Source organism: Protopterus annectens, chromosome 1.part1 (assembly GCF_019279795.1).
Source record: "Protopterus annectens isolate FY-2018-M chromosome 1.part1, PAN1.0, whole genome shotgun sequence".
NCBI classification, from domain to species: Eukaryota; Metazoa; Chordata; order Ceratodontiformes; family Protopteridae; genus Protopterus; species Protopterus annectens.
Window position 1 is genome coordinate 1,131,194,782 of NC_056726.1, and position 17,159 is coordinate 1,131,211,940.

The 17,159-nt window shown below is 40.2% G+C and overlaps 1 protein-coding gene across 1 annotated transcript in view; it reads left to right on the forward strand.

Annotated features, from left to right (window-relative positions):
• Positions 1–17,159, forward strand: part of LOC122815699 (vomeronasal type-2 receptor 1-like) — a 206,758-nt gene that overhangs the window by 156,689 nt on the left and 32,910 nt on the right. Inside the window, exon 6 of the mRNA XM_044088421.1 lies at positions 12,139–12,192. Coding sequence (XP_043944356.1) covers positions 12,139–12,192 — 54 coding nt within the window. The remainder of the gene's footprint in view (positions 1–12,138; positions 12,193–17,159) is intronic.

The window sequence follows — 17,159 nt, forward strand, 5'->3', positions numbered from 1 at the left end:
ACAGTTGTTGACCTTGGCAAATCAGTACCATACCCTGGGAATTGCAGTCAGTAAACGCTAACTCACATTTGTGTTTCTGACTTCATATCCCTCAGTTAAGATATGTTACAACAAACCCTGTAACACAAACAACTTTCTCAGTTTATAACAGCAACATTTCAATTATGCCACTGTGTTTGGGCCTCTGTCCCCAATTATGGAAGGCTTTGTCAAGATGTCATGCAATAAGAGGTTGATAGGTATGGTATATCATTACTTAATGCCTTCCTTCCTGATATTATTCCAGTAATGTAGCAGAATGCCAGACATGTTATGAGGAAGAAGCCATATATATGAGGACTGAGCCTGGACATTCTGTGGGAATCTTTACAGTTGAGTGGTCTGTGTATGTGTAGCAATTGTTAACAGACTGTCAGGATTATGTAGCAATGTAGTGTGTAAATGTTTGTTGCGCTGTGTAGGGAGGGAGGAAGATTTAAATGTCATGGCTTCTTTTCTTTGTGACTGCGCATGGTGTTCCAGTTTCTGGTGTTCTATTGTCTGTATATGTTTGTAGGGGTAGACTGAAACATGTTCAGTACCACCACAGGAGTCAAATTACACTGTGACTTGGGGGAGTATATGTAGGGATAGTGTGTGAGTGTCATACATGATATTTATGTTCACACAGTCATTATACTCTACTGTTCATTTGGCTTACCAGTATGTCACTGTGACTGTGATGATATTGGTTGTGGATATGCAGGCTCACACCAGTGACTGTTTTTCACTATTGTTACATCCCTGTAGTGCCTGTTATATTTGCAAATGCATGTAGAATTCCCCATAGCTGACTTGGGGGAGTGTTTTGTCAGCCTGACTGTAGTTTGGACAGTGTTTGATGACATGCTAAGCAGCTCAGTGTACTTTCTCTAATGTCATGTTATGTCCAGATATTCAGAGGATGTCCAGTTGTCTGACTCATATCTTTGGTCTGGTCCCCATAAGTGTTGTTTATGTCTAACAAATCAGTGGAATGATGTGAGGGTTTCAGGGAATAACTAATGAGAAGCAATTAAGTCTTGGAGTTGTGCTATTTTAGTTAATATATGTTAGAATAGATGGTGTTACTATAGAAACTGTCTCAGCTTATTTGGTCAAGTATTTGATATATGTCCCTATTTTCATGGCTTTCTCCCCCACTTTGTCAGGCTTGGTCCAGATTCATTGCACTAGGGGGTTCTAAGCATACCTCACAACTGGCCAGATTGTTGTAGAACATCCAGGTTTATAGCTCATATTTTGTCTCTGTTCCACAAATTATTCTAATTTCTCTGGTAAATCACTGTGATGATCTGAAGATTTCTGTCAGTAAATGATGACATAATTTCAGTGCTGACCTCATTTCCTAAAAAACATGTACGGTGAAACAAAGCCTGTCACTCAAGCAAATTTCTATATCTCTAAGAGCAATATTTGAAATACATCCCTAGTTGTGGCCCATTGTCCCCCATTTTTACAGCCGTTGTCCAGATGTCTTGCACTAACAGTTTGAGAGGTATGGTTCTGAGATATGAATGCACTATATATTATGAGTATATATATATATATATATATACATACACTGACGATGCAGTGTTACAGTGGTAGCATTGTCACCTCACAACAAGAGGTTCTCCAGTTCAGTTCTCAGCTGAGGTGCCTTTTGTGCGGAGTCTGCATGTCCTCCCTGCATTTGTGTGGGTTTCTTCCAGGTGCTCTGGTTTCCTCCCACGTTAGAATGACATGCATCTGGAGTGTTTCTTCCTAGGCCTCTGCTAAAAATTGGCTTTGTTCCAAGTCAGACTGTCCCGGTTAACAAATAATAAATATATATATTAACATATTTTCATATATATATATATATATATATATATATATATATATATATATACATGTATCTCCATACATGTATATATGTATATATACAAAACCTGAGTGATTCCACACAGCTTTTTCCCTACTGATGAATGACTCTTCTGCATGATATGTTTAAAAAAGCATTTCTAGACTTGGCAGGGCTGATTATTTTGTTGCTAGGCAGAACAGTGGCTGATTGACACAGAGTGATTTAAGCAGTTTTTAGTGGCTTTAAATGGGTTTGCATGGGTTTGCGTGATGCTAAGCGATGCCAACGTACAGTTAACCATACAGATTCTCAATCCATTTTGGCTTCACTTAGCACCGCGCAAACCTGCTTACTCCCATTTACTCCCACTTACACCCACACTAATTCCTTTAAAGGAAAAGAAAAACGGGTTATAGGACAGTGGTGAGAAATGGGCATGTAGAGGGAAAAACAATACGAAAGGTAGCTAGGGATGTGCAGGATGGGTGTAGGGAAGGTCCACAGCTGTCCATTTGTAATATAGCAACAACTGTGCATTTGTATGGAATTTGCAGGTGAATTTGGACACTCAAACCCCAGAAAGAGGGGGAAAGGGCAACATAAATATGTTGTCAAGCAAATTAGACTGGATTACATGTGGCCAGTGGACACCTGTGTGAAATGGACAGCTATGTATGGGGCAATGATATTTTTGGGTACAGATGCCCATTTTCCTTTAAGTTGAGAGTGGGATGTTCGGTAAGGATTGTAGGTACATCTGGGGAGGTAGGTTGGGTAGGGAATCAGGCAAGACAGACAAGACAGTAGACAGGGGTGTATGATGCATGTGGGGGATAAACACCTTGGACGAGGAGGGTGTTGGGAATCAGAAGCCCATGAGTCCCCATATGGCTATAGTGGGATTGACATCCCCACCTGAAGGCAGTCACAACTGCACCTTCACAGTTCTGATGGTGGCTGTACTTGGGGCTGGACAGGAGGGGTAGCCTGCTACTCAAGGTGTGCCAGGTGGCCCTTGATCTGGCGCAGCTGGCCACCCTACTCAGAGCAGATGATACTGTACACCATACCCCAGAACTGACAGCGGATGATGGGCTCATCTCCACGACTGCCCCCAGGTGGTGTATGGCCTGCAGGAAATGAAGTTCCATGGTGGGTCACAGATGTGCTGAGGCCAGGTGCCACGGCCAGATGGGGCGGGACTGGTGGATCCACTGGGACTGGCCTTCCAAACATGCTATGGTGTTAAGATATTCCAAAATATATAGCTTAGTCATGAACAAACCATTTCAATATTAGATTTAAAGGCAAGCATGGGTGTTCAATTAACCCAAAACAACAGATGTGAAACAGTTGCGTAGCAACCAGAACACATGCATAACTGGAACAACAGTAAGCATTGTAACAGCATGCCAGTAACAATGATGGCAACAGGTCACAAACAATGGCATTTGAAGAAGGTATGTTAACATGCAACCAATTAATTGGGTCTATGTTAAAATCGTGAAGAGGCATTACATCGAATGCCTCTACACCGACACATAAAGACTTAATGCACTAAACCGTGAATGGTCAAAACAGCACTTTCTTTCCCTGGGAAAGAAATCACTAGTAGCAAACACACACACACACACACACACACACACACACACACACACACACACACACACACACACACACACACACACACACACACACACACACACACACACACACACACACACACACACACACACACACTCACACTATTTAAAGCATAACTAAGTGGGGGGCTTTACCCCCACAACCCCAACATGGGAGGCTGTGCCCCCCACACCCCCCTAACTAAATATACCGACTCTGTGGTCGCACTACAGTGGGGTAAAGGGCAATGCTACAGCTCAGGCCAAGCAACTTTTTTCCCTGGGGAAAACAATCACTGGCCTGAGCCTTTGCAATTTTCAGACTTTGGTCTTTATGTGTCTCTAAAGAGGCGTTCAATGTAATGCCTCTTTGCAATTTTAATATAGACCCAATTAATTATATGAACAATAATGTAACACATGTCCCAACATTAAGTTTAGTGACAACATACCCGCAGTATATAAGTAATAATTAGTGATGCTGATGGGGGTGGGGGGAGGGAAGAAAAGTCCATTAACAACTGCATAGGCCTCTATTTTTACAACAGTACTGCTTAATACTCCTGAGATCTGCCCTAACCTTACAACTACCTATGGCCTACCTATGACACACCCATATTTGTTAGGTGGGCTATGTAGATGGCCTTCTGTGCAATGGTGCCCACATAGTGAGAAACTGTCAGGCTGCTACCAACCTCAGTGCACAAGTTGCCTCACACCTAATTGCATGCTCAGTACATTATTACTATCATACTTAGTGTGGATCACATCTAACACAGCAGGGGGAGTGATGGATCTTCTGGCATTCAGATTGCAGTAATGCTCCTTGTACCGGTGAGTAATCGGGTGACTGCCTCTTGGAGGATGGCCATATCACTAGGGGGATGTAAGACAGTGGACAGCTTGCAAGCATCTATACACCTGGTCAGCCACAGACCACTGCTATTGTCCTGAATCTCAGATACATGTATCTCAAACAGTAGAGACCCCCAGACTGATCCTTGGGGTACATCATTGTGGATGAATCTACTATTAGAGATGGGTTCTACTACTTTGACTGAGAGCTACTATTATTGGTTCAGTTAGCTACCAATCTGTTAACCTACATTTTGGTGCCTAGCTTTGTAGGCTTATGTAGCCTGTCCACTTGGGAAATAGTTTGAAAAGATAGGGCTAGGGGAAGGTAGGCATTGTTCACCATCTTCCCTCATCCCTGTGTTTGTTGACCACTGCAGAGTGCTCAATCATGTTTCACAAGCCTGATCTCCCTTTGACAATACCATGGCATGTGTGCCCATACATTTTAATGTTGCTGATGTCCCTGTTCATAATGTCCTTGATATTGCCTCCCATGCCCTTGCAGAACAGGCTAGTTAGGCTGATGTGCATCATGTTGGCTGGATTGGTGGATTTCTCCACCTTTGTGTATAGTGATGACAGTGGCTGTCCTCTATGCAGATGGGATAACACTGGTGCTCTGGCTGTGGTAGACTACAGTGCAGCATGGTTCTGAGAGCCCTTGTCTGCATTCATGTGGGACACAGCCAGAGATAGTATCATGACTATGGAGACCTCTGTGTGTTGCCTTTGAGTGGACATTACAGACCTGCTTCCTGATGATGAGCGGAGGGGAGAAGGCGCTGCACATGCACATGTGTACCACAGGGGGGCAGGGAGGAGGTCTTCACAGTTCACCTGACTGCAGCCGATTGCCTATATCTGTTACATATGTGCATGTGGTGTTATTAACCACCACTACAGAGCAGAATTGTGTGTTGCCTCTGGAATTGCAGGCACATGTGTGGAAGGCCTAGTGATTTGCCTTGGTAGATGTGTCTGATTTGAACTCAAAGACAGCCTTAGGGTACATCACCTGTATCCTTATTTGCTTGTACAGACCAAGGTGATATTGCTTCCAATGAGACACCTGTTCCTTCTTGGCCCATCCAGCAATTGTTTCTACATATTATGGCATTTGTGTATTGCTGCTGTCCACCACAGGTGTTTACCCTACCATGAGGGAGATGATGTTTTCCTGTCAGGTACTGCTGAGTCCATGTAGCTATATGGGTGCCCACATAGTATTGTGGTGTGGGTCTGCACACTGCAGCTAGTTCCAACAAATGCGATGTTGGATGTACAACTACTTCTTCCTGCTCTGAGGGGGTTTATAGTCATTTGTGTACAGTCAATTCTGTTTGACACTGTAAAGAGGGGTGGGGTGGGGGGGCAGGGGAGATGGTGACCTGAACAGTGATGGCTATGTGTTGGATACTACCAAGGGGGATGGCACTGAAGGAGTGCTACAGTGGCTACTTATGTTGGTTAGGACCAGGTACATGAGATTCCCACCTGCCGTAGGGGTGTTGACCAGCTGATCCACTGCATTACCATTGACAAAGCCAAGGAATCTATGTGCGTTCATGTTCAGGTTGCATAGGTCAGGCCGACTATGGTTGGGTATTTGAAGTCACTCAAGAGCAGGTTAGACAATTGAATCCTGACAGATTCCAGCAGGTCCCAATAGGTGTGGTGAGTGTTCATAGTCATGGCTGGAGGCCTGTAGCTAGCTATAATTTGAGTTGGTATTTTGTCAACTGTTAACTGCACTTGGGATGTCACCCATGCAGCATACTGTTTGACCAGCCTGGAGGTGTGTATGTGTATGCTAAAGTTCAACAGTCCACCTCCTGTGGCTTTGTGGGCCTCCATTTGGGGTCTAAACTTATGATGGGGTGAGTGACCTGGCAAGGTTGTTGTGCTCTCCACAGCTAGAAAACAGGTGTCAGTGACTGCACAAATGTCAGCATCCTACAGGACAAGGTACCATTGCATTGACATTGGTGTCATGGTAAGGCACCTAGTTCCTGTTAGAGCAAGACATTTACAGAAAGGAACACATCACTGGTGGCAAAGGCCAGTAAATAGTGTCACTTTATGAATCTAGCTGAAACTCACTTATTTGCCAGTAAAGATAGTGTCATATTCACAGGTGTACTCTGCGGGATATGGCATCTGACAATGAAATGTATGCTAATTTGTTATGATTGCAGTATTTAATGGGTTGCCAGTGATGTGCCAGACAATACACAACTGTCTGAGACATTGACCCCAAATATGAGGCAGACATGTGGTCAGTCTGCGACACTCTGGCCAGTTGGCAGGTATGGGCTCAGTATATCACATACAGTTCAACACACACATCTGCACTTATCATGTAGTATGCACATACCCTATGTACATCTATTACATTTGTAAGACAAGCATATGTATTAGTGTAGTATTCACAGGTGACATATGACTAATTACAACATTCCAGGTAGCTGGCCTACCAGTGACACACTCAGTATTTGACAACAGAGACTCCATTAGAAGTCATACATGAGCTGAACTTTGCTGAGGTGAGTCAGGGGCCAGAGATGTGCTCCATGTTAATGCAGGCAGGGAAAACAGAAATGGCCATAGGTGCTGGACAGCAACATGTGAGTCCATCAGGTCTTGTTGTGGCCTAGTGTTTAATGTCCCATTTGACATTATTGCATCCCCCCTTCTGCATTCCATTGCATGCTTACATGATTGACATACCTGTTATAGTGCTCGGAAGTTACCTCACAACAATGCAACTGGTTAAATTTGTGTAGTCACAGTTTGTCTTTGTGTAGATGGGTTGAGACCCATGTTGCATAGGCAGCAGCTTGCCTTTTGTAGGTACTGCTCATGAGCAGGTGATGGCCTGTGCACCAATCAGTGTCTCCCACTTGCTGCATGCATCAATAGCAGCTGTGTTGTCTTTCCATTTGCCAATGCCATGGCAACACATTGCTATAATGACAGCTTTCATGTGGGCCTTGCCCCTTTTCCTTGCCTGTGTGGAGGACATTATGGAAGTGTGGGGGCTACAGCTTCACAGACAGTAGGTGTGAATACTTCCCAGGAAAGTACATGTGTGGACAGCCCAGCAACATGGTGAACAAAGCTCCAGAACTGGGTACAGATTTTAAGTCAGAAGTGCTGTTATACACATTGAGAGCTGCAAGTTTAACAGGGTTCATCTGGACATGCATTTTTGTGTGACTTGACATCTGACAGTGATATGTCTCTGACATATCTCTCAACTGTCCTGATGTCCACAGACTGCCCAGGGGTTCATCTGTTATGTTTGGTCTGTTCCTCAGACAACATCTGTTTTTGTGGAAGCAGTAGGATAATGTGAGGCTTGTAGTCAGTAACTGTTGACATCCATTAGTGTTTAACACATCATATCCTTCAGGGATGTTATGTTACAAGAAAACCTGTAACACTGTCAACTGCTTTAGTTTGTAACACCATTATGTGAGATTATGTCCCTCTTTCTAGCCGCCTGTCCCCAACTATGTCATGCTTTGTGCAGATGTTTTGCAATAAGAGGGTCAGAGGTATGTAATATCATTATTTATTGTCTGCACTCAAGTTATCATCCCACTGACTTAGCAGACCCGTGGAAGTGATATGCAGCAGTGGCCATGAATATGGTCTCACACCCTGGACATTCTGTGGAAATCTGTACATATGAGAGTTATGTATGTCTGGCCATTGTGAAGCAACTGCCAAGATTGTGTAGCAGTGTTGTGTGTAAAAGTTTGTTTAGCTGGGTATGGAGAGTAGCAGATGTGAGTGTCACAGATCCTTTTTCTATCTGACTGTGCATGCTGCTAGGGCTGCTGGTGGTCTATCAGGTGTGTGTGTTTGTAGAGGAAGACTGAGAAAGGTCCTTTAACACCTTATGGTTCCCAGTACACAATGAGTTGGGCTAGTATCTGTCAGTGTATTGTATCACTAGGAATCAGGATTTGTTCATTCAAACAGTCGTTCTATTCTAGGGGTACTGGTATGTTGCTGTAACTGTAGTGCAAATGGCTGTGGGTGGACATTTATGTACCACTATCTGCTATTCCTTATAGTTTCATCTCTCTAGTGCATGATATATTTGGATATACAAGGGTAATTGCTCAGAGCTGATTTGGGTTAGCATCGTGTTGGTCTTACTGTGGTTCAGAAGGTGCTGGGTGACATGGCTGATGGCTGTCACAGGTTTTTCCAATCTGTTACATGACTGCAGTCATACCTCTCCACTGTCCAGATGTCTAGACACTGTCATGATGTGTGGCTAATATGTTTTGTCTGTTGGCCACAACAGTTGAGGGTTTCTGGGAAATTACTGGGATGATGTGAGCATTGATATCAGAAAATTTTAACATGCATTTGTGTTTCAGGCCTGGAATCTATCTGGAATTTTATGTTAAGGCACGCCATGCCCCTCTAGCAGACTTCTATGCATATGACATCCATATTTCAAACATGTCACTATTGTTTGTCCCCCCTTCCCCGTTTGTCTGGGTTTCTGCAGATTTGTTGCAGTAACAAGTTGGTTTTCTGGCTATATATCTCTGTATGTGTGTGTGTGTGTGTATATATATATATATATATATATATATATATATATATATATATATATATATGTGTGTGTGTGTGTGTGTGTGTGGATTCCATACATTTGGTCGAATTACACTTAATCGAAAATGTTTCCAGGCATTGTTCATAGGGTCATAGGTTCATAGGTTGGTACTAGGCTATCAGTCCTAGGGCCTATACAAGCCTAATCATAACAATTCCCTGGCTATTTCTGCCCACACTATTTACTTCCCTGGACCCCTATCTAGCAGGGCAACTGATGTGATCCCCAGGGTAAATTTCCTTTCTCCCATCCAATCGTCAAGGTTCCTTTTGAAGAGGGCCAAAGAGGCACTCTGCTTGACATGTATGGGCAGTCTATTCCAGAGTCTGGGGAGTCTCTGGGTACTTCACTGAAAGCTCACTTGACTGAAAGCTCACTTGATCGAAGTTCATTTGGTCAAAAATGGAATATAGCCCCTGCCCCACTGCAGTGCAAACCTAGAGTGAGAATATTAAATAAGGGGGGGTGTGGGGGTGTGGGGGTCATAGCCCCCCACATAATTTTAATGTATTCACTGTTGTAAAAGGTATATCCATTAGAAATGCATTGATATATATATATATATATATATATATATATATATATATATATATATATTTAGCAAAAACTATTGGCATAATATGACCTAGAAAACAGGTCATGCATTAGCATGAATTTCCGAAGGATAGAAGTCTGGTACTGCATACCAAACCCTGGACCTGACTGAGGGTGACAGTGTCCTGTCCTCGCCATCTCCTGAGGTGGTTCCACCCAAAAGTGGTGCAGGACCAGGAAATCAGGGGTTGGGTACCAGATGTGCTGAGGTCTGGTTCCACAGCCAGATGAGGTGGGGGCAGGTGGATCTGCTGGGATCTGCCTTCCCAAATGTTCTATGTTGTTGAGCTTTTAAAAAAATATGTTGATTATTCATGAACGACACATTACCAGATTAGTTATAACAGCATGCATAGGTGTTCCAATTAATGCCATAAAACAGATTTGAAATAGTTGCATAGCAAAACAAATACATGCATAAATGGAACAACAGTATGCATTGTCCTAATACTGTGGGTCTGGTGGTCTTCCCTCTTTTACATCTGCCTATGGCCCATAGCTTCTGTAGCACAAACATTGCAGCCCAAGATAGTCCCAGATGTGACTATACTGTATGGGACGCATGTCTATACATGGGTGATTTCACATATTATATGCACTCACACTTCCATTTTGCACCAGCTACACTTCCCTGGTTGACAAAAAACAGCTACTACATAATTTAAGTATAAAAAAAATATTTTAACATTGCTTTCCTGCATAAAAATAGCTTGCCTGTCTTGGTACTTGAACCATAAATACCTGCATGTAAAGACAGGACTCTAACCACTACACTACCTTGGTGTAGGAAATTCAGCTGTATATTTTTATTTATCTTTTATGGGATGTTTAAGCAATGCTAAGCAGAGGGCCATAATGCGTACACCCACTTAGCTATGCTTAAATATTCCTTAGCATGTAAAAAAAAGATTTATGATATTATTGTTACATTATTATGTTATATAGTGAGTAGTGTGGTTTTCTGACAAGTCAATGAGGACTGCAGTCAGGGAATAATGGCATACATTTGACTTTCAGACTTCTATCCTTACTAATGTGACCTGTTTTCTATCAAATTTCTAAGTTTATGAGGGAAATATTTAAGTAGTGTCTCTTTTAAAGACTCCCCCCAGTTATTTGTGCCTTTGTCCACATTTCCTGCTTTAGCAGGTTGCAAGGTGTCGTACAGCACTTTCACAATACAGGGGGTGTGTCACAAGGCCTATCACACATGGCCTGTATTGCTTTCCTGCTGCTGTATGTGTTTCAGTGTCTGCAGACACTGAAATGATCATTTATTTCATTTCAGTGTCTGTGGACACTGAAACACTGGCATAATATTAGAGAATTTATGTAATATTATGCCACATCAGGTTTAGAAAGTGTCGTATGGCACTTTCTGAGTGCAGGGGGTGTGTTCATAGTCCATGCACTACTTAAACACACCCCCTGCACTTGTTCACGGTTCATGTCCATTTAGCCTTAACAGCAGCGTGCCTTCATGAATATGCAAGGTGCGCTGCTGTGGCAGTACAGACACGAAACACTCTGTGCAGGAATAGCACTATTCATGCACAGAGTATATTGAATCCAGGGGAAGGTTTGTCTTTTTTAAGCATTTTGTGGATGATATTTTTTTGCTGTGGATGGGAGATATTGATGGGTTATATGCATTTGTTGAACATTTACATTATACAGCTGAGTTGTTGGTATTTGATGTTAAATAATCCAGAGGAAAAAATATTTTTTAGATATTACAGTAGATTATAATGAAAAAAGTTTAATACTATGATTTTATTGAAGATGTGCAATCCTTAAGGTATGTTCACTCTGAAAGTATGCACCCTAGGCATATGTATAAAGGAATAGTCAAAAGTCAATTTCTTAGAGTCAACAGGCTTAACACTAGAACTGAACATTTTATAAAAGATATGTATTATATGGCTAATGACTTTTGCTCTAGAGGCTGTAATATTAAGTTGTTGGAAGATCTGAAGGATGTAGTGATAAATGGAGTAATTTAAGTGTACCATACTTTTCTAGACAATTGAATAGACAACAAGCTGCTAGTAATAATTTTGAATGTAATCTAGGGTATATTATGAAATATAATAGACATAGTTATAAGATTAAAAATATTATGCATAAAACCTGCACCATCTTACAATCAAATGAAGATGTTAAAAAAGTTGTAGGTACTGAGCCTAAGTTTATTAATAAGAGGGAAAGAAAAAGCATTATTTATGCTATAAGGATTTGAGTAATATAAAAGCTGCAAAACAGTTAGTGAATAGGAATGGAACAGTTCTATGTCACAACTGTGGATATTGCATAAATATTAATACCGACCTTCTTTTAAGCATACGATCACAGAGAAGGAATTTGTTTTTCATGTTTCTGCTACATGTTATACTCAGAATGTGATTTATCTTGCTAACTGCACCTCCTGTGAGTGCTTTTACATAGATGAAACTAAACATAAATTAAAAGAAAGGATAGGGTCACATTTTTCAGAAATTCAAAGAAAAGTTTAGATGAATGCCCTGAACAAACACATTTTATCTGTGGGTCCCCATCATAAGTTTAAGTTTAGGGTTTTACAAGTTGTCTATCTCAGTGCAACAGGACAAAAGGAGGTGACCTAGTGAATAAAGCAGAGATTATAGAATATGACTGGATTAATTATTTCAGGGCTGATAAAATGCCAGGAATGAATAATAACAATAGCTTTAATCCCATATTGAAAAATAGACATTAATATGTATATAACTAGTATGTGCTTTTATTTTTATCGCACTGTTTCATATAATCGTTAGTATATTTATTAGTAATACTTATATGTAATATATTCTTTATTTATATTTGGATTTTATTCTACATTTATTTTTATGTTGTCCTGGGCTTTATATGTGGGTGTGTTCCTTTTACTATACTGTTTTATTTTAACTACATCTAGATATTTAATAACCCATGTCATTTTAAAATATGTATGAGTGCCAGGTGTAAATATTTAAACACTTTGAAGATAATGAGATGTACAATTGCACTGAGAAAGAGTTTTGTAACTCTAAAACTTTGCTGTGTTTTATTATTTTATTCATTAAAATAGTGTTTGGCATTAAGCTCCTGTCATTTTTTCTTGGATATTTTATACATATCTGTGGAAGCATGGCCACTTATGTATTATGTTTCTTTTTGTCACAAGATGTTCATGTTTGCAAATTATAGTGTCATATTTATTTATTATTTGTTTACCGGGAAAGTCCAACTTGGAGCAAAGCCAATTTTCAGCAGAGACCCAGGGAGAAATGCTCCAGACACATGTCTTTGTAACATAGGAGGAAGCCATGCAGGGAGGACATGCAGACTCCGCAGAAATGTACCCCAGCTGAGAACTGAACTGGAGAACCTCTTGCTGTGAGTGGACAATGCTACCACTGTATCACTGCGCCAACCGAATAACAGTTTAGCACTCCGCAAATGAAAAGGAACTGTATATAGCTTCAACCACTCTGCCCATCAAATCTAAGAGAGTATTTACCCAGATTTCTACTGTTTCCTTATATAATTTCATTGCAACATTAAATTGTGCAAACCTCTGTCTCTGTGCTTGCCATCTGTAAGGTTTAAAGAAGTCAGACAAATCTGATGGGTTAAATTTCATAATGACTGAAGAGATGCAATATTTCTTGGCTGAATTAAGTAAGACAGTAAGTCTGTGAGGTAAAACAACTTCTGTCTGTTAAAGATTTGACTCTGAGCCTTGGTAGATTCATAAGAATTTTACTTGCTTGGTTTTCATTGCTGTTAAGGCATTTTAATGGTTTTCATTCATTAAACTGGTTCCCGTTCTGATACCAGGTCAGTGCTGCAAGTCTTGTTTCCCTTGTGATATTTGGAGTAACAATTAACAACAGTGGGGGACTGGTATTGTAGGAACAGGTAGATCATGTATTCATGACAACACGGCAGCAAACTGATAACAATAAGTCAAAAACCGCTACCCAAATGTGAAAACTCCTGTATTAAAATACGAAAACAATAATACAAAAAGCCAGGAGTGCAAGGCGACAGAACAGTATCCTCATAGACTAATCTCCGTACTGAACCAAAATGCACAGCAAGCAGTATACACTTCACCAGGCAGAGCCAAAGTACAGAATAGGCAGTTTTCACTTCACTGATTAACAAATACAGTCTCATATAAGTAGACACAAGGCAATCCTCATTCGATGCAAAAAATGTGAGTTTATTCAATAATGGATTAATAACCAGAAAAAAATCAATATAACTGGTCATTAATCATCCCATTGCTAACTAAACCCATTAGGGAGCTGGAGACCTCATTAATACACTTTTCTACAGAGCTAAATTATATTTGATTATAGAACTGGTGGTCTCTCAACATATTCTCCATACTGTCAACATAGTCAGTATTGTTCATCACCACCACCGGTCCCCCTTTATCTGCTGGTCTAATAATCACGTTACGATCACATCTTAATGTCTTTAAAGCTGTTCTCAATTTCAGGTTTAAATTACTATACCATTTCCTGTGTCTATTATTATAATTATTTTTATGTAGATCTTCCTCTACTAACTGGGAGAAGGCATCAATTAATGGATGTAATCTAGGGACATACTCACTTGGTTTTCTCAAAGTCCGACTCTGATCTATATATTCACTATTACCAAAATCAAATTTCAATTGCAAATTGCGGGCAAAAAACTTTACATCCATAACTGAATCGGTGATATCACTTTTGACGGACGGTATGAACGTCAAGCCCCTATCTAGAACTTCAATTTCATCCTTATCCAAGGGTCTATTAGAAATGTTCCAAACTAGCGATTTGTGGTTTTCTCCCACATCTTTTTCAAGGTTGGATCCACATACTCCTCCTCTAACATTCTTCTCTTCTGTCTCCCCCTGTTCATGGATCTGTCCCTGCCTCCCCTCCTGAACTCTTGTATGGGGAAAGGGGCAGGTCCATCCAATGCTGATGATTTCTGACCAAACAAACTATTGGTCTTCTTCCTAACTGAGCCATCAAAGGTGACTACAGCACTAGCTGAACAGGACTGAATATTTTTATCTACATCTAACTCCAACCGGTCAATGTCGGCATCATCACTAGAACATTCAACGACAGATGCCACAACCTGAGGTTGTGAGGTATCACTCATAGTACCCTCATTATGTACTAAAGCTGTTGTGCCAACACTATTCCCAACATTGCAATGTGATAAAACACTCTCTGTCACAGCTAACGTGTCATTAACAACACTCCCATTATTAACAACTTTAGTTACACTTTTTGTTTTCAACACATTCGGGACAGTTTTATCAAGTCCATTTCTTTCAAAGTCTGTCCTCGGCCAAGTAAATACATGGTCGTCCCTGAAATCAATAGTGTCTCTACGAATCTTGCTCTGCTTCTGCTCAAGCAATTTCTTCTCAAACAGGTAGATGTTATCTAACAATTTGTCAAAGCCCTTGTCAACAACAGCAGATGGAAAAGTATCATAAACAAACTGCTGCTGTTCTTTAATATGAGCTCACAGAGCAGCTTCTTCTGGACAAAAAAAACTCATTCAATAATGTCATGTATCATAAACTAGTTTCAGTGTTAATTTGTTGCCACTTGTAAAGCAAATCAGGGAACAGAGTACCTGTAGTTGGCATCTTGAGTATCCGTAGGCCCCTCGGAATGATTTGACGACTAATACAAACTTCAAAGTGCTGACGCTGGAGCTGCATCCTCTTCAATTTAAAAAAATCCACCTCTAGTTGATTCATTAAGGTGGATAAGCCACTACAATTGGCTATTGATGCTGCATCATCCTTTGCACTGCGTATCACATCATAGGCTAATAACGGATTCTCTTCACCTGAGACACAGTTCTCAAATCTATTCAGGTTCCGGGCACTGTTCATGAAGTTATCAGGATTATAAGGTAACTCAACGCTCTGTAACATAGGTTCTGCCATCACTATTGGGTAGCAAGATAATAAAATAAGCAATAAGAAACGCTACCCAAATGTGAAAACTCCTGTATAAAAATACGAAAACAATAATACAAAAAGCCAGGAGTGCAAGGCGACAGAACAGTATCCTCATAGACTAATCTCCGCACTGAGCCCAAATGCACAGCAAGTAGTATACACTTCCCCAGGCTGAGCCAAAGTACAGAACAGGCAGTTTTCACTTCACCGATTAACAAATACAGTCTCATATAAGTAGGCACAAGGCAATCCTCATTCAATGCAAAAAATTTTGAATAAATTCACATTTTTTGCATCAAATGTTGTGTTATTGTTTTTGTAAACTGATAACAATGTTAACACTTCAGGTATCCTGTACCAAACTGCATATAGGCATAAGAAAACAGTGCATTATGGGTATTGGCCATGACTTAAAACAGCAATAATTTCTCACATTTTAAAATGGCAATGCCATAGTTTTACATTTACATTATATACACACTTCAGCAGCATTACTTCACGTATAACTATAAGAATGATATAAGATGTTTCCGTATATAATAACATGTTATAACAGGTTCCTCTCACTGGTATTATTTCTGGCCAAATGCTGTGTAGGGTTATATTTGGAGAAACCAAGGATATGCTGCAGAGGTTATAAAACTTGACAGGATTGGAAGTTCTTGCAAATTCTGAGGCTGAAATCTAAGAGTGGAAAATGGAAATTTGGCCTGCCTTTCATAATGTGATGCCTCTGTGAAACACTCAATGAAAAGTGGAAGAGAAGTGAATGTGTAAGTGTTATGATCTAATAAACATATTAGTAATAATTGCAAATCTTGACTAAATAATGCATATGCTTGAAAACCAAAACATATATTTTGTTTAGAAAATAACACATACAAAGCAGAAAAAGTTGAAGTCTTTGCAGGATTCTACTGAGTAATGTGTGACATATTTCTGAAATAGCTTCTTTTGATGGAATTTAGTGAGACACTTAACTCTCCCCATAGGAAATATCTTTAGTCATTAGAAGGTAGCAAGGAGATAGCAGCATATGTTGGACTAAGGAGACAGCAGCATATGTTAGACTTCATTCATCACAAATACCCATTCAGAATAATGGTTTAATGGATGTTATTTCTTCTGCCAAAACACATCTGAATAAATCCTGCAAACTTAAGCACACAGTTTCAAAAATGACTTCTCTGAAGAAAGTAGGATGCTTGCATTTCATTAAATGTCTTTTTTCCATGTAAAGGTAGGTTGAAACCATGACCAAAGCTCATAATATTAAGTGGTCAGGATGATGGACAGGACATACCTTTCTGAGAAATAATTTTTAATTCATTTTTGATGTTCACTAGAACATAAATGAGATACCTCAAGATATATCAAATCCAAATGGTAGTCAGAGTCCATTACAGTTTTAAACAGCATGTAGCTTTGCTCTGCAATAAAGAGCTGATTAGCATTTCATGAAAATATTTATAATTATACACTGTAAAATATACTAGAGATGTAGTTGTGTAGAAAAAGCTTACTTCTAACTGCTTTTATAACAAGGGATGTTTTTATAATGCCATTTTCTAGACCTGCTTTCTCCAGTTCAGATTC